We start from the raw sequence: 23876 nt of genomic DNA, 5'->3' as shown, positions 1-23876 counted from the left end.
GTCGAATTGTTGCCAGTGTAATGCAAGTGAAGTCGGTATCAGTTTTCGCTCATGGCTGTTGCACATTGGTAATCAATTATTCACAGCAGTCCAGTGAAACTCAGTGTTCCATGGCACTGAGGAGCGAGATGTCATTTTATCTCGAAGCACAACACTTAATCATATTATGCAGCACTCACTTCTTTCCACGAACCCGTTCAACCTTACAGCAACAGAACACTGAGCTAAAAAAACTTCAATGCCTATTATTATGTCCCTCTCTCTTTGCTCATGTTGTGTTTTCATTGTAAGTCACATATGATGTAACTGTCAACTGATGAAAGCCAAAAGGACTGCTAAGTATTGTGCAGTCCTTCGGTTTTCTTTTTTGTTGCTGTTGGCAGGTTTACATGAACATGGTGACAGTGCAAGCTGGTTTATTGGCCGATTGATTATAGTTCTGAGGAAGCTTCGTGTTAATGAATGGCCTCATCTTTCTTCCCACCTCTCATTTCCTGCCACCTCTTCTCTTCTCAGAAGGCTATCATTTTAGCTTTCCCACTGAATACTATAAATCCAGCCTCGCTCTCAAACTTAAGCTTTCTTCTAGGTACCACATAAAGAAACTGTAATTACAAGTGAAATATGGATAATTCGTTTGATTTCTTTGTCAATAAATATCTTCTTGCAGACATTTCACATCCTGCATTTTTTTGTACTATGAGTTCATCAGCCTGTGTTGCCCTGCAGCCTGAGACAAGGCACTTACACTCACATATTGTTTGGTTTTATCTTACTTCAGTTTTGTCACTAAAACTTGGCCTGACCTAGTTCTGCTGAGTAAGCTCGCTAGAGCGTTGGGAATGAAATGAACCTATTGCCATCAAAAGCATACGCAGGCGCACAAGCTCACACTTATGAAAAACATGGTAAGGCAGTCGGAGAGCACTGCTGCACACCGGTAGCAGAGAGGTGCGCCTTTCTGTGTGCACGCACTCCTTCACGAGGCAAGATTTATTATATGATTGTTATTATAGGGGTTAGCTGTGGGGGAGGTGGCAATAACGTCTTTGTGTGTGGGTGTTTTTTTGTGTTAGATTTACGTTTAAGCATAAAGTGTGTCTAAGTGTATGTAAATTCAAATTCAAATTTTTATTTGTCACGTACACAGTCATACACAGTACGATATGTAGTGAAATGCTTGGACAACTGCTCGTGACCTAAAGAAAACAAAAAAGGAAAAGGCTATGAATAAGATAGGAAATAAATATGAAAAATTAAAAAGGGTAAATTTAACTAGGAAGGAATAAAATATAAATTAAGGTTAAAAATGAAATAACTGTACAACACAAATTAGAATGAAGGGTAAATTTAACTGGGAAGAATAAGATAAAATATATAAATTAAAGTTGAAAATAAAATAACTGTACAACAAAATACACAATATAGAACTATATAAGAATGTATGAAGAAATCTAAATATAAATAAATATATACACAATAACAGCAGCTGTACAAGTATTAACCGGAAATGAAGAATATAGTGACCAGTGTTGTGCAAAAACAAAGTCCAGAAAGTCCAGTGTGTGTGTAAGAACCATATGTGTGGGTCAGTACTGTGTGGTGGTGTGATTGAGAGACCGTATCGCCTGCGGGAAGAAGCTCCTCCTCAGTCTCTCTGTGTTGGTCTTCAGGGAGCGGAATCGCTTTCCTGACCTCAGCAGAGAGAACAGTCTGTTGTTGGGATGGCTGAGGTCCTTCACGATCTTCCTGGCCTTGGTCCAGCACCGCCTGCTGTAGATTGAGTGCAGGTCAGGGAGCTCGGAGCGGATGGTGCGCTCAGCTGACCGCACAACCCTCTGTAGAGCTCGTCTGTCCTGCATGGTGCTGTTCCCGAACCAGGTTAAGATGTTTCCCGTCAGGATGCTCTCTATGGTGCACGAGTAAAAGTTCCTGAGCACCTTGGAGGGCAGTTGGAAGTCTCTCAAGCGTCTGAGGTGGTAGAGACGCTGACGGGCCTTTTTCACCACGGTGTTGATGTGACAGGACCATGACAGGTCCTGTGTGATGTGAACTCCGAGGTATTTGAAGCTGTCCACTCTCTCCACTGGGCACTCGTTGATGACGGGGGTCTGGTAGTTCCTCTCCTGCTTAGTGCTGAAGTCCACTATCAGCTCCTTTGTCTTACTGACGTTTAGAAGGAGGTTGTTCCTCTGGCACCAGTTCTCCAGATTCCTAATCTCCTTCAGGTAGGCCGTCTCGTTGTTATCAGAGATCAGGCCCACCACGACGGTGTCGTCAGCAAACTTGATGATGGTGGTGGAGCTGGTAGTGGCCACACAGTCATATGTGTACAAAGAGTACAGCAGGGGGCTCAGAACACACCCCTGGGGGGCTCCAGTGCTGAGTATTATAAAGTACATGCCCCTGCTTCACATAAAAGCTCATATATCTACTCTGATTGATGTGTTTCTTTCATCTTTTTTGTGAGTTTGAAGGGCTGAAATTGACGTGTAACAAATAAAAGCACTGATTTAAATACACAAATAAGAATGTGTCAGTTAATTAACAACTTCTGCACATTTAAACTCCTGCTTACCCATGTCCACACTCACTTGTCTCAGTGTGTAAGTATGCCATCTTGTATCCGAGCTTATTCAGATGTGTTTTTTCTAGGCATGCCTTTAAAGACATCACATGCTTCAACAGCTAACTTGGTCACCGGAGACCCTCCCCCTCCCTCGCACACGCATACGTACATGCATTGGCCTGGGACTTTGTACGATTGTCACGATGGGACAGACTAAATTAAGAGGGTTGAGTGTGTTCATTATAATGAATGTAAAGGAAACGTCACACAATTAGACAAATTATTGAGGAAAAGTGAGAAACAAGTGACAGGCATAAACCCTGACAGACCTGTGGGCATCACAGCTTTATATAGCGACATCCATCCATAATTCATGACTTCAAAACCCAGGAGCCACATACATTATACAGCTAACCATGTTTAACTGAGCTCAGGTTTATTTCAGTTATCACTCTGCAGTGTTTACCTTCCACATCTTTATAGTCTATAAAAATGTTTAGATATAAAAACGTAGTTGCCATATTTGATTATCTTTGCTACACTGACACCTTGTGGCCAAACAGTATATGTGCATCTGTAAATTACGTCACACCTTCCCAGTAATGACAGTTAAAGAACCTTTGAAGAGATGCAGATTTCTAGATAAATGTTGATATTTTTGTCCTTTTCCTTTTGAAAATATTATGTCTGCAGACTGTTGTTCAAGATGAATCACACTCAAAAATACAGAATAATCCTAAAAATTGCTCAAGCAGCCCTGTAATTTGTACACATTACAGGATAAAAAAAGGCCTGGTGACTCAGAAACCTGCAATTGTCGGAGAGATTTCAAAAGTAGTGAGGCTGACAGTTAAATTAAATATGATGCAGTATCCGATCAGGCTGTGCAAAAGCAAGATTTGACCTGTCATTGCCAGCCTCCTCAAACGCCTTCTCTCTGTCCTCCACAGTCTGAGATCGGCTTTGGGAAACTTGAAACCTACATCAAACTGGACAAACTAGGAGAGGTGAGGTCAATAAAGAGCCACCAGCAGAAGCAACGCAATGCAAACAAAGTGTTCATCCACTGTATTTTACTCATTCATTTACTGTTTTTTTTTTTACATCTCTGCAGGGGACCTATGCGACAGTATTTAAGGGGCGAAGTAAGTTAACAGATAACTTGGTCGCCCTGAAAGAGATCCGCCTAGAGCACGAGGAGGGCGCGCCCTGCACCGCTATCCGAGAAGGTACTGACAAACAGTTGTGATTTGGAAGCACACACCTCCAAAGTCAACATGGCACACTTGTACATACAGACAAAAACTTGACAAAGTGTCTTGTAGCGCCACGGGCTGTGACTGAAGTATGAGCCGTGTTACGTCTCACAGCTTGTCTCTGTTTGACTGACAGTGTCTAATCTGTCTTCTCCTCCAGTGTCTCTACTGAAAGACTTGAAGCACGCCAATATTGTCACTCTCCATGACATTATCCACACTGACAAGTGCCTAACACTCGTGTTTGAGTATCTGGTGAGTGTCACTTTGTTTTTAATGTGTGAGTTACATGAAACCAGAAACTACAGATGAGCACTTTCTTTCTTTCTCATCAGGAAAAAGACCTGAAGCAATATATGGACGACTGTGGGAGCATCATGAGCGTTCACAACGTTAAGGTAATCTAGAGTATTACAAGCGGTCAGTATTGAAAAATGGAAATGTGTCTGGTGGCTGATTGTGTTGTTTACATCCTCTTCTCTCCACATCAGATCTTCTTATTTCAGCTTTTAAGAGGTCTGGCGTACTGCCACAGGAGGAAGGTCCTCCATAGAGACCTGAAACCCCAGAACCTGCTCATCAATGAAAAAGGAGAGCTCAAACTGGCAGACTTTGGTATGTCACCTTTGTCATTAACTTAAAGGGCAGATAGTTTTGTATAATATGCTGAAAGTTCCTTTATTGCTTAGTTTTCTAAGGTTCTCACAAGCTAATTACTTAAAATATTATTTTTGTCTCATTTTGATTATTTCAGTTTTCAAAGATAGGCTCAAAAAACATGTGGACAAGGATACTTAAACGTGTGGAGTGGAGGAGGATGGATCAATCCTCCTCCAGTCCACATGTTTAAGTATTTTTACGCAACATGGATCCATCAGAGTGAGATAAGTGTGTGTGTGTTTTTTAGAACCCAGTAGCCTTTTATATACACCCTAACCCAAACAAGTACGAGTCCCACTAGCAACTCCTAAAGGTCATGCTACTCAAAACAACATAGTTTGGAGTAATTACCCAACACTCCCCTCCTTTGGTAAAAGTTGTAACATGATATTTCATTAATTCCATATCACTTCATATGGAAGCTAGCTTTATGCATGATCTTTTTTCAGGTATTGTGTATCTTATTTGTGCCTGATACTATTTTGCCTTTCTGTATTTTGAGTTTCTGTTCTCCTTAATGTATGTATTCATTATATTTAATGCATTTTTATGCAATTTAAAGGCCCATCCTTGTGCATAGCAAGCTTTGTACTTTATAAAAATAAACAGTAAATATGTAAAGTTAAAAAATGTAACAAGAATTGATCTATGTCATAGAACACAAAACTTTAAAATTCATCAACTACGACACTATGCAAAGTTGAAAAGCTGTTACAGAGTTTGGATAAGACATCTTCTCACAGGTTCACAGGTGGTGGCCCACATTACAAAACTGTATGTTTATGAACTAGTCTCACTATTTAAAATCAGGTTTGGCTCGAGCTAAGTCGGTCCCTACGAAGACCTACTCAAATGAAGTTGTGACATTATGGTACCGACCACCAGATGTGCTGCTGGGCTCCACTGAGTACTCTACACCCATTGACATGTGGTGAGTGGACACATTTATCAATACTGCCCATTTTCATTGTTTGTGCAGCTGTCACTTCTGAGGTACCAGCATATTTCAGAGTAGAGTTGTTTCTTTTGTCTTTCATCAGCATTTAAATACTTTGTATGGATGTTAGGACATAAACATTGTAGAATTTGATTAAAAAGGTTCTTTTTTCATATTTATGTATAGAATTGGAGAAAGTTAGATTTTTAAAAATCTTTTGCTTTATGCATTAGATAAAAACAACCACTTTGCAACTCGTTTATAGTTTTACATCCCCTGGCAGCCTGAATCTGCATAATAGATGACTAAAACACTATAATTTTGTACTACTTTATTGTCGTTCTTCCAGGGGTGTGGGCTGCATCTTCTATGAAATGATCACAGGCAGACCTCTCTTCCCTGGATCAACTGTGGAGGATGAGCTTCATCTCATATTCCGCATCCTTGGTGAGACACCAATGGAATTTGGATGAGCATTTGCTTTTATGTGTGCGTGTACACTGTGTGCATGTGTATACAGGGAGTGCAGAATTATTAGGCAAATGAGTATTTTGTCCACATCATCCTCTTCATGCATGTTGTCTTACTCCAAGCTGTATAGGCTCGAAAGCCTACTACCAATTAAGCATATTAGGTGATGTGCATCTCTGTAATGAGAAGGGGTGTGGTCTAATGACATCAACACCCTATATCAGGTGTGCATAATTATTAGGCAACGTCCTTTCCTTTGGCAAAATGGGTCAAAAGAAGGACTTGACAGGCTCAGAAAAGTCAAAAATAGTGAGATATCTTGCAGCCGGAAAAGGGTGGAGTGCCCACTCCGGGTCGGGGATGAGTTCCTGCCCCAAGTGGAGGAGTTCAAGTATCTCGGGGTCTTGTTCACGAGTGATGGGAGAAGGGAGCCGGAGATCGACAGACGGATTGGGGCTGCAGCTGCAGTAATGCGGACGCTGCACCGGTCCGTCGTGGTGAAGAGGGAGCTGAGTGTAAAAGCGAAGCTCTCAATTTACCGGTCGATCTACGTCCCTACCCTCACCTATGGCCACGAGCTGTGGGTAGTGACCGAAAGAACGAGATCGCGGATACAAGCGGCGGAAATGAGCTTCCTCCGAAGGGTGGCTGGCCTCTCCCTTAGAGATAGGGTGAGAAGTTCGGCCATCCGGGAGGGGCTCAGAGTAGAGCAGCTGCTGCTCCACATCGAAAGGAGCCAGCTGAGGTGGTTCGGGCATCTGACAAGGATGCCCCCTGGGCGCCTCCTGGGTGAGGTGTTCCAGGCATGTCCCACCGGGAGGAGGCCCCGGGGCAGACCCAGGACACGCTGGAGAGATTATATCTCTCGGCTGGCCTGGGAACGCCTTGGTATTCCCCCGGATAAGCTGGAGGAGGTGGCTGGGGAGAGGGAGGTCTGGGCCTCTTTGCTTAGGCTGCTGCCCCCGCGACCCGGCCCCGGACAAAGCGGATGAAGATGGATGGATGGATGGATCTTGCAGAGGGATGCAGCAGTCTCAAAATTGCAAAGCTCCTGAAGCGTGATCATCGAACAATCAAGCGTTTCATTCAAAATAGTCAACAGGGTCGCAAGAAGCGTGTGGAAAAACCAAGGCGCCAAATAACTGCCCACGAACTGAGAAAAGTCAAGCGTGCAGCTGCCAAGATGCCACTTGCCACCAGTTTGGCCATATTTCAGAGCTGCAACATCACTGGAGTGCCCAAAAGCACAAGGTGTGCAATACTCAGAGACATGGCCAAGGTAAGAAAGGCTGAAAGACGACCACCACTGAACAAGACACACAAGCTGAAACGTCAAGACTGGGCCAAGAAATATCTCAAGACTGGTTTTTCTAAGGTTTTATGGACTGATCAAATGAGAGTGAGTCTTGATGGGCCAGATGGATGGGCCCGTGGCTGGATTGGTAAAGGGCAGAGAGCTCCAGTCCGACGCCAGCAAGGTGGAGGTGGAGTACTGGTTTGGGCTGGTATCATCAAAGATGAGCTTGTGGGGCCTTTTCGGGTTGAGGATGGAGTCAAGCTCAACTCCCAGTCCTACTGCCAGTTTCTGGAAGACACCTTCTTCAAGCAGTGGTACAGGAAGAAGTCTGCATCCTTCAAGAAAAACATGATTTTCATGCAGGACAATGCTCCGTCACACGCGTCCAAGTACTCCACAGCGTGGCTGCAAGAAAGGGTATAAAAGAAGAAAAACTAATGACATGGCCTCCTTGTTCACCTGATCTGAACCCCATTGAGAACCTGTGGTCCATCATCAAATGTGAGATTTACAAGGAGGGAAAACAGTACACCTCTCTGAACAGTGTCTGGGAGGCTGTGGTTGCTGCTGCACGCAATGTTGATGGTGAACAGATCAAAACACTGACAGAATCCATGGATGGCAGGCTTTTGAGTGTCCTTGCAAAGAAAGGTGGCTATATTGGTCGCTGATTTGTTTTTGTTTTGTTTTTGAATGTCAGAAATGTATATTTGTGAATGTGGAGATGTTATATTGGTGTCACTGGTAAAAATAAATAATTGAAATGGGTATATATTTGTTTTTTGTTAAGTTGCCTAATAATTCTGCACAGTAATAGTCACCTGCACACACAGATATCCCCCTAAAATAACTAAAACTAAAAACTAACTAAAAACTACTTCCAAAAACATTCAGCTTTGATATTAATGAGTTTTTTGGGTTCATTGAGAACATGGTTGTTGTTCAATAATAACATTATTCCTCAAAAATACAACTTGCCTAATAATTCTGCACTCCCTGTATTAAATTATGCTCTTTGTCTTCTCCAGGTACTCCCACAGAAGAGACTTGGCCTGGTATCACCACCAGTGAAGAGTTTAAGACATACAATTTTCCCCGCTACCACGCAGAGCCCCTTGTGAACCACGCACCCAGGTATAAAGATCTAGTGGAGGCCTGCATGTGCAGATTAAGATTCATTTTCTGGAGGAAAACGTAATGACCATTTGGAAACAGTGGGAACACCAGATTCCTGCGCAGCTTTTGATCTCACTGCCACTCCTCTCGGTTCTTTCCATCCGCTCTTAATTTTTTTCTCTGCTTTCTGTCACACAGGATAGACAATGAAGGTCATGACTTGCTCTCAAAACTCTTACAGGTAAAGAACATAATTAATTACAATTATCTGCTGTTTACAGATCATGTACACCATAATGATTTTGTCTTTATGTGTCCCTAGTTTGAAGCAAAGAAGCGGATATTGGCTGAGGATGCTCTCAAACACTCTTATTTCAAATGTCTTGGAGAACAGGTTCAGACTCTGGCTGACAGTGAGTACATGCATTTGACTTGAATATCCACATTAATTGCACAAACACTGTCCCACATAACCTTTGTTGCTTGTTTTTCTTTTGTTTTTCTTTTTTAGCTGCATCCATCTTCTCTGTAAAAGGGATTCAACTCCAGAAAGATCCCGGAAAGAGATCCTCAGTCTACCCAGAGTCATGTAAGTGCTCAAGATTTAAAAAGAAAAAGAAGGAAGGGATGAAATGAGAGAAATCAGGAATCCTCGATAAAAGTATGATACAGGATAGGACTTGCTCCCTGTCTTCCTCCTCTTCTCGCTCTTCCTCTAAGTGTTTGCTTTTTGTCGTTTCTCATGCCACTGTGTGGTCTATTACCAGGTTCAGCCTTCACCACACACAGATCCCCCAGTTCCAGTATTAACATCGCACAATGCCATTCACTCAGAAGCAATATTAAATTCACGAATAGTGGAAGCAAATAGCACAATCTAGTTTTATCTGTGACTGACATAAGGGCAGGGATAGCTCAGTAGGTAGAGTGGTTGCCCCATGATCGGAAGGTCGGGGGTTCGATTCCCCTTAACAGCTACCCTGAGGTACCCCTGAGCAAGGTACCGTCCCTACACACTGCTCCCCGGGCGCCCAATGGCTGCCCACTGCTTCACTGAGTGAATGGGTTAAATGCAGAGAGCAATTTCCCCACGGGGCTCAATAAAGTACAATAATGTACACACTTTCTAAAAAGACTTCACATCACTGTGATCTGGTTGCCATGCTAGCGTTAGCATTTAAGTCAGCTTCAAGTACAGCAGTACAGCAACGTGAATGTGGCCTTAGATCCATTTTAGAGTATGTTTAGCTTTCCTGAAGTCCCGTCACATGTAAACAAACCAGTCCACCAAACCTTGTATACATGGCTGCTGAAATGCAGCTGGGGAGAGTTGCCTTTGTCTGAGTCTCTGTACATTAACCCTAACCCTTCAACATTTGCTTCGATTTGTTTCACAGTTTCTGTCCTTATCACAGTCTGTGTGTGTGTATCTTTGTTTTTCTGCTTGTGTTGCCTCGCTGTCATGTTCTGATAAACTGTCCCTTCTCTTTGGTGCCCATGCTCTCTTCTTCTGCACTGCTCATCTTTTCCTTAATCCTTTCTCTAATCTCCCTTGTGTACCCTACTCCAACTCTTCCGTAACACCTCAATATTCCCAACCTCCCCCCCTTCTCCCTAACCCAAAAAAGCGATGGCCAATAAGCTAGGCTCCGCACCCTCGCAGTACTTCCAGAGAGAGGCAGCCAATCCCAGGGCTCAGAGTCACAATCTCTCCTCTACTTCCACTGGCTGAGTGGCCCTACTGTTCTGGTAAATACAGTCTCTTTCATGTGTCAGTAATCTCGCTCTCGCTTTCTTTTTTTTGTTTGGCTGCCACCGGGCCTTTTTTTCTTCTTCTCTGTCAGCACCGCTCCTTTGCTGCAAACACCACTTTATATAAGACCATTCCTGAATTGCATTTAATTATATCCATCTTCCCTCCCTGCACCCTGTCAACTAAAACAACATATTATTTATTAGCTGTTTCTTCATGTCTGTGTTTTGTTGGTTCCTCTTCATATTCAAGCCTGTTCCCACAAGCATTCTTCAGATTTCACTTCACTAATCCCCTTTTTTTTCTCAGAGCAAGCCACTCCTAATATTCATGTGAGGGAATCAAAGGGGCAACAGTTTGTTCATAAGAGCAAAGAATGTGATCTGAGGACAGGGGGTCATTAGATTTTTTTGTTTTTTTCCAGTCCTGTTTAGATTTCTGCAGCGAGAGATGTAGCGTCTGTAAGTGAGGCTTTTGTGCTGTGGGTTTGTTTGACTTTTGTGTGCAAAAGTCTTTTTAAATTAGCATGGATTTGAGTGCTTTACTGTGCTGTATGTTATACTTTTGGTAAGTGTGATTTAGCTTAAGCAGCATTACGCAAACTGCTCTTTTTAATTTCATTATATTTCTTCACATTTCCAGTAGAGAAGTGTCATTAGCAGCAACTATGTGCCCTATGTACACAAAGCAAGGTCAATGAAGATGGGTTTGTCACATTGAGCCAGGCATTTCCAGCACACATACACCCTCACTGAACCTAACAGGATTCACATCAAGCCCCTAGAAAACTTGTCAGTCGAGTGGTCAATGCAGAGAAAATGACTGGATGATTGGTAGGTTTGCAATCTAGTAAAATATTAATGTTTATCAACTAGTGATTGAAAGGTGCAACACAGATACTGTTCACTGTTTTGTGATGTTTTCTAGACTGATTGACTAGTTGGTTAAGTTTAAGTTGTGTGATTAATCACACTGAAACAAATTGCTGCAGCGTTCATGAAAGTGTGTCCAGTGTTTCTGGACCCAACTGAATTTATTGTGTCGCTGGCATGGAGTGAAATTTACAATGTTTGAGTGTCCAAATCACATCCAAATGTTTGTTTGTTTATTTGTTTTTCACATCGTTCCCTCTCTCTCTCCCCTGTCTTCTTCTGTCTCTCTCTCAGCCCAAGGGAAGAGCAGGAGGCAGAGTGTGCTGTTTTAGTGCCGGCGATGAGATGAGGAGGACAGTGACACGTGGAGCTTGTCTGTCAGACATACATCCACTGACCCTGCCGCCTACACACTGAAGGAGTGACACACACGCACCCTGCCACATAAATACATACTGACAGGAAAAAAAAGACACACACAGACACACACACACTGCAAAATGACAACAAACCCACACAAAACTAAGGCTGAAGATTTCATTCTTAAAAATAAAGACTCAGCTCGAACCCAAACATAAAAAAGAGAAAAAAAAATGTGTGTGATGCTGGAAGAAAAGTCGGAGAGTATATGAATCTCCTTGCTGCTGCTACTACTGCTGCCCAGTATGGGGCAGTGTTCAGGATGTGAGCTGGTTTTAAAACAGACCTTGCTGTTTGAGGACGAAGGAGTCTCGAATGGACTTGAATGAAAAGAAAGAGAAAGCTGGAACCCCGACTTTCTCTTCCATGGTTTTTTCTTTCAGACTATTGCTGTATATAAAGAGACTGAGCTGTAGAACTAGAAGCTTTTTCATGCCGCACCTCAGCCTGAATCCAAACTCTAAATATTGCACCTCAACTCTAAACCCTCGCCTGATCTCTCAGCCCTTTATTACATAACCCTTAAATGCAACCAGTCTCTGCTTTTCTGTCATTGTCCGTCTTTCTCTTTTCTCTTAAAAACACACTCACATGCTGATGCTCACTTGAAAGTGTGTAGATCTTTGGAGTTTACAGAGGTAGATTTTTGCACCTTATTGTTCATTAGCGGTCCGGGTGGCTGTCATTATGATACCTCATCAAGTACACACCAGTGATATTGAAATGAAGAAGACCCAAACAGATAAACCAAAAAAACAACAACAAAAAACAGTTTCACCACCCATGGACAGATATATTGCACAAATCATTACTGCAGTTAAAAACACTCAGCAATCCACATACTAGTAGTAGACATGAATTATATTTGTCACGTTCTTATATGCTGTAAAGAACACTACGCTACAAGATGCTCCTGTTTCTATACACGAGGAAGTTATCGTTGAAGGACAGAGAGGTAAAAGTGTACAAATCCTAACCTGCTTATTATTAGACACCTCCCTCCTCTTTTGCCTTGACTCAGAAGTTGTCCGGATTTGTTGTCTGATGTGCAGGTATTAATGTTGAGCTCTTCTACAAGATGTGATCAAAAAGTCCTGAGGACATGTCCATAAAAACCCAAAGAGGGCCAATCTCGCGTTGGACCGCTTTCAGCGCAGTGCAGAGGTGCACAGGAAGCTGTCTCACCGGAAGCCCAGTTCTGTTAGCCCCATACCTGTGCCTCCATGATTCATGCCGGATCTCCTTAAAGCGACGACCCTTCATCCATGGCGATTGTGCTGGTTAGCAAGACGTGATGGTACACTGGTATGCACTGCAGTTCAGATGGATTCCCCATCAGGCTCCTCAGGACGTTACAGTAGAACATTACAATAGGAAACTCCCAGTCTCACTCCTTCTCTGACATGCTGCCTTCAGAACACTCCTTGGTAAAAGCTGAAGACCCGGGTCTCATCATCAGGGTTGATCCTTTGCACAAAATCCGTGTCAGTTTGAAACAGAAGTTTATATTTTCTATTAGAAGTTTTTAGTCCATGGTGCAATCTCAGAGTGCACACTGTGTGGTCAGAACGAGACTTCAGTGGAGCGATCAAAAAACAAGAGCTGCGATGGAAGCTGATTGCACATGCCATGACCTGTATTGGTAGATTTTATTCTGGTAAGACGTTTGATTTTTATGCACAGGTTCTCAGAACATTTTGATCACACCTCGTATTTGCACCCAATTTTACCTCTTTAAATCATGAGTGGATCATCCAACATCCCCACTTTTTCCATCCCAACTCTATGTATTTTTTTAAGTTGTATATATGATCATATGTGTTACTTGTCAGAAGCAAAGATAATTCCAGGATGCTGTTCTCAGTCTTTACAGTAGGTGACTGGCTGGGGACGTGTTGCACATTCCTTGAGCTCAGGACTTATTCCTTGTGTTGTTTTGTGGATGCTGTGTTAGGTACAGATGGTCTTGTATGTTTCATCCCTGATAGAAGTGGCCTGAAACCCTTTGCAAAGCTGGCTTAAATTGTATGCAAGGTACAATTTATCAGCATCAACCTGTCGATTTCTGTCACTCGTTCTTTGTTTATTTGACCCAGATGTTGATGTTAAGAGACTAACTTACCCAAGTCTATTCTTGCCATCTCTCTAAGCATGTTTCTGTATTGAACACCAGTGGTTTTAATTGGTATATGAAATAGCTGCTGCTGAAGAAGGAATACCTCCTTTAAATTTTGCATGAGACATTATGACCTTATCGCGTGATCTCTACACCAAACACCACCTTACCATCTGGAGACCGTACACGAAGACAGAAGTGTGATGTGCAGGCAGCACTGGGACTAGATAGTTTGAATGACAAATCTGACTTATCCAATACGTGTATAATACAGCAGAAACTGTCATGTAGCGCGTCTAACTGGGCTGAGTATTTAACAGGACTTGAAGCGCTCAGACACACTGTTGTTTCATGCTGTTATTATTACAGGCTGCCATAAAACAACAACAACAACAAAAGAAAAATAGGACCAAAGTAAGTCCTCCAAGCACCAGGTGTTCAAGCACACAACTGTTTCACACACCCAAATCTGCTGACATGTTAACATGTACTGTATCTGTGAGATGGCCTGTGATTTTAGTTTGGATTTTCCTGTACCTCGGGCACTGACAGGGTCATTTCTGCATCTTTCTTAATTTTTTATAAAACTGATTCAGAAAATGATCACATGTCAGTAACTGTCAGAAGGACTACTTATTTTCCCAGAGTGTGACAGTATGTAGCATGTACATAGATGGTCCCCCACTCTGTATATACAAAAGTGTACAGGTTTGATACAGCTATTAACATTCTGGCTTTTTTTTGGGGGGGGGGGGGCTTCCGTCATAGCAATATTTCTGTAATCAATAAAGCCATGGTACTAGGATGGGTATGATTGCATTTGTGTTTATTTAGGAAGGCGTGAGAGACTGTGAATGATCAAACTGTGACATAACTTATCACAGGTTTAGTTGTTTTCTGTTCTACATGCTGGATCCAAAAGGCTGAAATGAAGTATCATGTTGCAAAATGAGTACAAGACACTGATGATTTTGATTGATTTTATTTTATGTTTTTCAATCAATGAAAGCCATAAAGGTTATATAGAAGGACAGACCTTAAGAAGCAAAGAGGATGTGTATACCTAATAAAAAATTAAAAATCATGTAATTACTTTTTTCTTGTCTTAAATCTTTTGAATATACGTTACTATCAAGTGTTCTTTACTATTACTTTCACAGGGTTTTAGCAGTTTGCTGCAAAACATAAATTTCTAGTTTAGCTTTTGCCTGTATTTCTTCATTGTGAAAATTAAGGTCCACTTTGTTAGCTACACCTATTTAACTGTTAGTTAATGCAGCTATCTAATCAGCCAATCACATAGCGGCGGCTCAATGCAATTATTCATGTAGACATGATCAAGACGACCTGTTGAAGCTAAACCGAGCATGAGAATGGGGGAAGAATGATTTAAGTGACTCTGATTGTAGCATGAAGCACCAGATGGGCTGGTCAGAGTAATTCACAAGCTGCTGATATTTGTGTACATAACCATCTCTAGGGTCGACAGAGAGTGGTCCAAAAAAAGAGAGTGAGCAGCAGTTCTCTGGGAGAAAATACCTTGTTGATTCCAGATGTAGGAGGAGAATGGACAGGTCGCTTCAAACTGGCAACAGTAACCTAAATAACTGATTGTTCTGCCAGCTAAGAACAAGCAACAGTAACTCAGATACCAAGGCATGCTGAAGAGCGTCTCTGAATGCACAAAACACATTGAACGTTGAAGCAGATTGGCTACAGCAGCGGGAAACCACACCAGGTGCTACAGTTTGCACATGTTCACCAAAATTGACTGGAAAGACTTTGTCTGGTTTGATGTGTCTTGATTTCGTCTGCAGCATTCAGGTGTCAGGGCCAGAAACAACATGTAAACCTTGATTCATCCTGCCTTGTATCAACAGCTGATGTGCATAGTGGCAGTGTAACTTGGGGTCTGAGTGTATTCATCTTCTGATTACTGCTCACACCATGTCACAAAGCTCAGATCATATCAAACTGGTTTCTTGATCATGACAAGTTGACTGTACTCAGATGGTTTCAATCTAACAGAGAAACTTTAAGATGAGGTCTGATGGGAAATTCGCATTATGGATGTACAGCTGTCAAATCTGCATTAACTGTGTGATATTATCACGTCAATATGGACCAAAATCTCTGAGAAATGTTTCCTCTATGTTGAATCTATGCCACAAAAAAATCAAACCACATCTGAAAGCAAAAGAGGCGTACCCAAAAAGTGTGCCAGTGTTTCAGCCAGGAGAGATAATTCAGGTCCTGACTGACAGACTGAGGTAAACAGAGGCTATTTTGCTCACATATGTGAGGTTTTATCTTTTTATCTTTTAAATAATGTCTGTAAACAAACTGTGAGTTGTGCAATCTCTATTCTTGATTAATGTAACTGTATTTTTATTCTTTAAAAGAGATAAAAAGCAATGACAGCATCTACAATATCAATGACAGAGGACAAGAAAGATGTTGTGCTGTTGTCTGAATACATTAAAGGTTATGACAACAGGAAAGAAGCCTGCCTGAACAGGGAAATCTTTTTTTTATTATTATTATTACTGCTGCTTTTATTACTGTTATTTTTTATGCCTTAATACATAAGATTTGTGCAACCTTCTTGCCCATTGCATAATTTTTACTCTCTGATATTTTGTTTACATTTGTGAAAACCATCTTGCACTACATTGCAGAGGTTGATAATGAGAACAGTGAGACTATAATAATTTCTACACATTTCTATTCCAAAGATTTTTTAGGCACAATTTTCTTGGGGGTCTTGATGAAAAACGGAACTGTGGTCTCGTTCTCAGATGTTTGCGGCTCAGAGGACCAGGGGTCCCATCCACACAGAACCGCAGCAACAGTGTAGCCTCGAAACTGGAAACACACGATCATGGTTGGTCATGAACATACAGCATGAGCCTGAATTCCTCTTTTTCTTTGTTTGTATGTGTGAATTTAAGTGTACTTCAAACCAGCTTACCTGTCTGTTCATGAAAATGTATATGATGGGGTTGTAGACAGTGCTGCTTTTTGCAAAGTACACAGGAATGGTAGCGATGACAGGGTCAACATATAGACTGGAGTCTATCATGACAGCAAGTGCAAGCGCAGCATATGGCAGCCAGGTGACTAGGAAGGCCAGCACCATCACTACTATCATGCGTGCCACCTGCACCTCTACATGACTTGTGCTTCCTGTTTCAGATACCTGCAGCTTGGTTACCTAGGAAAAAAATTCAAGCGCAGAGGACTCCTTTATGTTTTCAGTACAATCAACAAAAATATATGGTGTGCGCAGCCTTTGTTGCTCACCTGGCGGAGAGTCCATAAAAGCCGCGAGTAAGAAACCATGACGACAGAAAAGGGCAAGGCAAAGCAAAGGAAGAAGAATATTATCATGTAGGACATGTCCCCAACATCACGGCTATGCCATTTAGGAGCACAGGAGGTTTTGACGCCCTCCAACTCAAAAGTTCCCCACCCGAACAGAGGTGGAGTGCTCCACACAAATGACCACACCCAGGACAGTACCACTCCAGCAACTGCATGCCTAAGGACAACAGAGATGGTGTCTGACATGCTTGGTACAGCAAGGAACATTCCCAAGTGAGATCTTGATGGTCACTGCTGTACCTGGTCTGGAAGAGGACCGCACCCATGGGATAACACACCACTACGTAGCGTTCAACAGAAATGACTGCTACTGTGCACAGACTTGCTATACCTGCAAGAAAAGACAGAATAATTTATGACTTTTGCTTTCTAAGTGTTGCATTTGTGCGCACTATTGAGACACCTGTCCTATACCTGAGTGCTACATTTCAAGGAAGAAATGCTAATCTTAATTCAATGACAATAACTATAGTTTTAAATTTTAGTTTCCACATTAGATTTTACATAAATACATGAAATACAGTACATAATGTAACTAAAAACAAAAGCTTCCCTTCAAAATATCTTAAATAATTCATTTTAAGTAACTATTTTTAAGCTCAAAAAGTTCAAAAGCAGTCATGAGAAAATGAAAGTTTCCACAGACTGTGTGCATTTGAAATACTAAGCAAGGTCTGGACTTTGACCAGGTCACTACAGCACCTCGACTCGTTTCTTTTTCAGCCATTCTGTTGTAGATTTGCTGCTGTGCTTGGACACATTTATCTGTGGCATGACCACATTGTGGCCAAGCTTTAGCTGTCAGACTGACATTTGTCTCAACAATGCTTTGGTATACAGCTGCAAAACAAATACAAATCATCACCTCTTCACCACTGTGATTAACAGCTGGTATGAAGTGTTTGTGCCAATATGCTATATTTGGTTTTCACCACTGTGCAATATATATGCAGACATGTCAAATATAGTCTTATCTGTCCAAAGGACACTGTTCCAGAAGTCTTGTGTTTTTGTGATTGTTTATTCAGATGCAGTTTTGCAAATCTTACATAAAATAACAAAATTCCCTTCAGGTGGTTTTACTTGAGGTACTTTTACTTGTACTAGAATACATTAAGGTATTTCTTCTTTTGTTTATGTGAGGAAAAAGAAAAAGTAGACTCACCGAAAAAGGAAACAGCAAAGGCTTCTAACACACAGCCCACACGTCCCAGGTTGAAGTATCCCATGGCGCTGGTTACTGTGGTGGGCAGGCCTCCAAACACAGCACAGCCCAGGTCACAAACAGCTAGGTTAACCAGGGCATAGCTGAGTGGCTGCCTCAGCTGTCTGTGCTTCACCGTCACCACAATCACCACGACATTGAGGATGATCCCTGCCGCAGAGAACACACCCATGATAACGGCCAGAATTGTGTAACCAGTCCGGGACAAGAGCTCCGTGTTGGCTGAGCTGTTAGATGATGAAGAGTTTCTGTGGAAGGCAGCACTCTCCATTTTGCTCTGTGAAGATCAGGAGAAGAATCTGGTCACAGTGTGAAAAACCTCAGTGATGCCTGGTAAGAAACAACAAACAAAAAAGTGTCAGATCCAACACGTCTAACTCTAAAATGGCCACATTGTCAGCAAGGCAAAGAAAGAGCAGGTTCAGGTATGTGTTTAGTATTTTTTTAATCATTTGGTAAATAATGTAGCAATCAGAACAACTACAAAACTGTTCAACAGATACTGCGTGCTTGATATTCTGAGAGGGAAGCGAGGCCCTCTAAATAAGCCCAGTAAGAGGAGAGGAGGCCGCAGATGATTTGCAATTCTCAGAAAACAAAATCCGCCGAGCCGGATTGTGGAGAGAATAAGTCTGTCTGATAGCCTCTAAGACTGCACTTTCCATGATTGCTCAATTTGCAGCTGCTAATAATGATGCAAAACGTTCATACAGGATCGACCGATATGTCTACAGAATTCCCGCTGGTTTGTCACACATTTTGGAGCCAATAATGGAATAAACTGGTAGTTTATGGATACCTATCCCTACCTTTTTATGTTCTCTTGTTAAAAACTAATGAGATGTTAGCCTGATTGAGTTACTTAATGACACAAAGAGTGGCTTATTTGAGAATGAGCTCAGTGTCAGTGTCTCTGTTTATAATCATCCTTAATACCTACACAACTCTGAATGAATCCATAAAGCTAAAAAAGAAAAGGTGCAATAAAAGAAAAAAAATGACATTGTGATTTGTTGAATGAAATTCACCTTGAAGATACATTTTCTGCCCAACAGATCTATGGATCCATTTAGAAAAAAGCTCTTTACTAATCACTAATATATTGCTCCCCAAAACTACAGGGAGTGCAGAATTATTAGGCAAGTTGTATTTTTGAGGAATAATGTTATTATTGAACAACAACCATGTTCTCAATGAACCCAAAAAACTCATTAATATCAAAGCTGAATGTTTTTGGAAGTAGTTTTTAGTTTGTTTTTAGTTTGAGCTATTTTAGGGGGATATCTGTGTGTGCAGGTGACTATTACTGTGCAGAATTATTAGGCAACTTAACAAAAAACAAATATATACCCATTTCAATTATTTATTTTTACCAGTGAAACCAATATAACATCTCCACATTCACAAATATACATTTCTGACATTCAAAAACAAAACAAAAACAAATCAGCGACCAATATAGCCACCTTTCTTTGCAAGGACACTCAAAAGCCTGCCATCCATGGATTCTGTCAGTGTTTTGATCTGTTCACCATCAACATTGCGTGCAGCAGCAACCACAGCCTCCCAGACACTGTTCAGAGAGGTGTACTGTTTTCCCTCCTTGTAAATCTCACATTTGATGATGGACCACAGGTTCTCAATGGGGTTCAGATCAGGGGCCCGTTCTTCGTACCTCGCTAAGTAGGTTAGCCGGATTAGATTGTTGACGATTTCGCGTGATCCTGGATCAGTCGGTTCCCCGAAGCTCATCCGGGACTTGCTGTCATAGCAACAGAGCCGTAAGCGTAAACCTGCTCGGGAGCAGGTTTACTTTATGTAAACAGGATTAGATCGCGGCCACGCAGGTATGTCCGCTTCATCATACGAAAGCAACAGCGATATTCCGCCACCGTTTCACCACAAATAAATAACATCAATGTAACTAAAGATAATGCAGCACTTGATCCTTTTATTGATTCCACACAGATACATACAGGTCAGTCCCTAAAAAAAGGGAAATGTACGAGTAATCACGCTATGGCATGTAGGTGATCACGCCAGATGCAACACACATTCCACAGTAGAGGAATAGCAAATTACGTCGTGTAATCAAGATGACAGACCACGGCTATAAAAGCGAAGGTGGAAGTGGGAAGTTTGTCGCAGCCATGTCCTGTCCGTTCCTACGCGAGCAACCCATTGCGGAAGGTGCAAGAGTGATAAGGAGAGTGTTCAGAATCCAACGTATATTGCGGGATAGACAGGATCCTTTAGCACAGCGCGACAGTGTGCTCATAGAGAGATACCGATTTTCCCTGAGGGTATCATCTACCTAACCAACTTGCTGGATCCCCATGTTAAGAGTACCACCCACCGTAGTCGGGCATTAACAACTGCACAAACTGTGTGCATTGCCTTGCGCTACTTTGCGAGTGGCACGTTCCTGTACACTTGTGGAGACGCAGAGAACGTTGGGAAAAGTGCCGTCTGCCGGGCCATTCGCAAAGTGTACCTGGCACTCAAGCATTTCCTGGGTGTGTTTGTGGTTTTCCCAAGCCACTTAAGACCACAGGTCGTCAAACAGGGCTTTTTCGCCATTGCAGGTACAGTAAATTGGATAGTGAATGTGATGCAATCATGACCTATGTCGGTAACTGTAGCTCCAACGTCCGCAGGCTTCCCGAATGTGATTGGCACCATAGACTGCACACACATTGCGATCAAGGCCCCCCCAGGCCCCACTGAAGGGGACTTTGTCAACCGAAAGGGGGGCCACAGTATAAATGTGCAGGTGAGCAATACTAACACTCCAGATGGCAATATACGATGGGAGGAGTGTGGTCACACATAATGGAATCCCACAGATGGTGTGTGACTCGATGTGCCATATCACAAATGTGGAAGCAAAATGGCCCGGATCAGTGCATGACTCACGGATCTTCAGAGAGTCAGGGTTATGCACATCATTTGAGCGTGGTAAGTAAAAGAGGCTTATGTTGATGCTACATACTCATGTCGGGCCTAACATAACAGCATTTCTTCATTACACAGGGGCCTACGATGGGATCCTCCTCGGAGATAGAGGTTATGCATGCAGGCAGTACTTCATGACACCGTTCCCTGACCCCAACCCTGGGCCACAAACCCGCTACAATGCAGCCCTAGCCAGGACAAGGGCACGCATTGAAATGACCTTTGGGCAACTGAAGGAACGATTCCAGTGTCTAAAACGCCTGAGGGTTGCACCTGACAGGGCATGTGACATTATTGTTGCATGTGCCGTACTGCACAACATTGCCACCATCAGAAGAGAGAGGACCCCCGTGGTGGAGGTGCAGCCTGATGATGACCTCCAGCCAGTGCACCTGGACCAACCTAGTGGCAGAGCTGCACGGGACAGGATTGTGCAACACAATTTCGCATAATAAAAACATGACATGACACATTTTCTATTGACGTTTATTTGAGCATCGTTGTCTGTCCCACCACACACAGGCCAGTCATCAGTTGCCTGGGAAAACAGAGCATGTATACTGCGTCACGCAGGGTCAGCAATAGTGCTCCGTATGAACATGTATTCCTACTTACTCTGGAGTTCCTTTTGAAGCACCTCGATTTCCAATTGTAGTTTCTGCCTCATTAGGGCTTGTAGTTCGATCTCACCTAGGAGCTTTTGTTTCTTCAGCTCAGTATACTCCATCTTTTGCTGGAGACTTCTCTTGTAGAGCAGACGTATGTCACCCTGTGTCAATTGTGGTGACAACATTTAACGGGGAATACATGTCATATAGGCAGTATAATTGATCACAACACTGCCCACCTCTGCATCAGCAGGCCTCTCTGCCGGCCTCTTGGCCTGCAAATCATACTGCAGTCAGACACACATGGCAGTACACAAGTAGATGGTATTTCAGGCCAATTCATGCATGTACTCACAGGGTCTTCCGCCACACCACAGCCATCTGACAGGGTTGCGTCACTGTCCTGTGCAATGGTAACACAATGGTGTTACTAAGGGGTGTGGTACAGCCTATAGGTCTGTACAATTGGGTGGGGACAGATATATGTATATCTCCCAACTTACTGTGCATGTTCCAGTCACCCCTTCCATGGGAACAGGTAAAAGTGATGGTGTGTCATGTAACACTACACACAGAGAAAACCCACAGTGCCAATGAATGAATGTCACAGTTCGAATAGCATTTTCATTTAGGCAACAACCACATATTTGACATTGTGCACATGGAATCATGAGCCCATTCACCAGTTATGTAGGTGCTGCTGCTACTGCACCCCGGCTTCTGGTCTCCGGAAGAGCTGCCCCCAGGGATGCCCTCAACAATGGGTCTGGTGGCATTCAACCTTAGGGCCAGCTCCTCTGCTGGGGTGTGACGAGGGGGTGCAGGACCACCACCTGTCTTTTGTTGCTCTGCCCTTTTCTTGGTTGCTGTTATACACAAACACAGGGATTGTTTCAGGGGTGTCTTTTCAAGTGACTGACAGCAATATGAGTGTTGGATATTACCATTCTGTAGTATGTTCTTGTATTTCACTCTTACTTGTTCCCATGTTCTGGTGGGTCCGGTTGTGGCTCTAATGTGTAAGAGGATATCATGTGGTATGATTTGATATGATAAAATATGATATGGTATGGTGCCATGTAATATGTTGCATTACTTACGCGTTTAATTTGTCAGCAACTTTCTGCCAGCCCTCTCTCCTTGCTTTTGCAGCCTTCGCACTGTTACCTTGCGTTTTAATTTCACTCTGGTACTCCTGAAATCCCTCAATCAGGAGTTCTTGCTCCGCTGCGGTGAAGTACTGTGCGCGCTCCTTCGACATTTTCGCCGACCAATCAGAGGCTTGCCGATCACTGTTTCTGCTATCGATGCGTAGCCCCTTTTACGGCACCCAGTGATCGCGCATTACTTCATCCAGCTGTAGTAATCGTCAACAGCAGGTGTGTTCGGGGAACCGGATTAGCGAGCTCACGGTTAGCGCGATGATTTGATCTTGGATGTGTCATTTGATCTTGGATGTAGTAAGCGACGTACGAAGAACGGGCCCCAGGTGAACAAGGAGGCCATGTCATTAGTTTTTCTTCTTTTATACCCTTTCTTGCAGCCACGCTGTGGAGTACTTGGACGCGTGTGATGGAGCATTGTCCTGCATGAAAATCATGTTTTTCTTGAAGGATGCAGACTTCTTCCTGTACCACTGCTTGAAGAAGGTGTCTTCCAGAAACTGGCAGTAGGACTGGGAGTTGAGCTTGACTCCATCCTCAACCCGAAAAGGCCCCACAAGCTCATCTTTGATGATACCAGCCCAAACCAGTACTCCACCTCCACCTTGCTGGCATCGGACTGGAGCTCTCTGCCCTTTACCAATCCAGCCACGGGCCCATCCATCTGGCCCATCAAGACTCACTCTCATTTGATCAGTCCATAAAACCTTAGAAAAACCAGTCTTGAGATATTTCTTGGCCCAGTCTTGACGTTTCAGCTTGTGTGTCTTGTTCAGTGGTGGTCGTCTTTCAGCCTTTCTTACCTTGGCCATATCTCTGAGTATTGCACACCTTGTGCTTTTGGGCACTCCAGTGATGTTGCAGCTCTGAAATATGGCCAAACTGGTGGCAAGTGGCATCTTGGCAGCTGCACGCTTGACTTTTCTCAGTTCATGGGCAGTTATTTGGCGCCTTGGTTTTTCCACACGCTTCTTGCGACCCTGTTGACTATTTTGAATGAAACGCTTGATTGTTCGATGATCATGCTTCAGAAGCTTTGCAATTTTGAGACTGCTGCATCCCTCTGCAAGATAT

The 23876-nt window shown here is 42.8% G+C and overlaps 2 protein-coding genes and 1 pseudogene across 7 annotated transcripts in view; 2 read left to right on the top strand and 1 right to left on the bottom strand.

Moving 5' to 3' along the window:
• Nucleotides 1–14556, top strand: part of LOC113013466 (cyclin-dependent kinase 17-like) — a 49133-nt gene extending 34577 nt beyond the window's left edge. For 4 of the 6 annotated variants that reach the window (XM_026154383.1, XM_026154389.1, XM_026154384.1 and 1 more), the window contains 13 exons: nucleotides 3520–3576; nucleotides 3684–3798; nucleotides 3986–4080; nucleotides 4161–4223; nucleotides 4317–4440; nucleotides 5296–5416; nucleotides 5772–5869; nucleotides 8219–8324; nucleotides 8505–8547; nucleotides 8629–8719; nucleotides 8818–8895; nucleotides 9935–10055; nucleotides 11226–14556. In XM_026154383.1, coding sequence (XP_026010168.1) covers nucleotides 3520–3576; nucleotides 3684–3798; nucleotides 3986–4080; nucleotides 4161–4223; nucleotides 4317–4440; nucleotides 5296–5416; nucleotides 5772–5869; nucleotides 8219–8324; nucleotides 8505–8547; nucleotides 8629–8719; nucleotides 8818–8895; nucleotides 9935–10038 — 1095 coding nt within the window. In that variant the 3' untranslated portion in view covers nucleotides 10039–10055; nucleotides 11226–14556. The remainder of the gene's footprint in view (nucleotides 1–3519; nucleotides 3577–3683; nucleotides 3799–3985; nucleotides 4081–4160; nucleotides 4224–4316; nucleotides 4441–5295; nucleotides 5417–5771; nucleotides 5870–8218; nucleotides 8325–8504; nucleotides 8548–8628; nucleotides 8720–8817; nucleotides 8896–9934; nucleotides 10056–11225) is intronic. The other 2 variants (XM_026154388.1, XM_026154385.1) reach the window with 1 other exon arrangement.
• A 1465-nt stretch (nucleotides 14557–16021) lies between these two features.
• Nucleotides 16022–18347, bottom strand: parapinopsina (parapinopsin a). Its single transcript, XM_026154392.1, has 5 exons — nucleotides 18017–18347; nucleotides 17092–17182; nucleotides 16771–17008; nucleotides 16439–16681; nucleotides 16022–16332 (listed from the first exon to the last, which is right to left on the bottom strand). Exons 1-5 carry the CDS (start codon nucleotides 18345–18347, stop codon nucleotides 16192–16194), a joined length of 1044 nt encoding a protein of 347 aa, XP_026010177.1. The 3' UTR covers nucleotides 16022–16191.
• A 1879-nt stretch (nucleotides 18348–20226) lies between these two features.
• Nucleotides 20227–21496, top strand: LOC113013449 (putative nuclease HARBI1; annotated as a pseudogene).
• The last annotated feature ends 2380 nt before the right edge of the window (nucleotides 21497–23876 follow it).

The sequence above is a fragment of the Astatotilapia calliptera genome, chromosome 20 (assembly GCF_900246225.1).
Source record: "Astatotilapia calliptera chromosome 20, fAstCal1.2, whole genome shotgun sequence".
NCBI classification, from domain to species: Eukaryota; Metazoa; Chordata; class Actinopteri; order Cichliformes; family Cichlidae; genus Astatotilapia; species Astatotilapia calliptera.
Note: the sequence above shows the minus strand (reverse complement) of the source record. Positions and strands in the feature narration are given on the sequence as shown.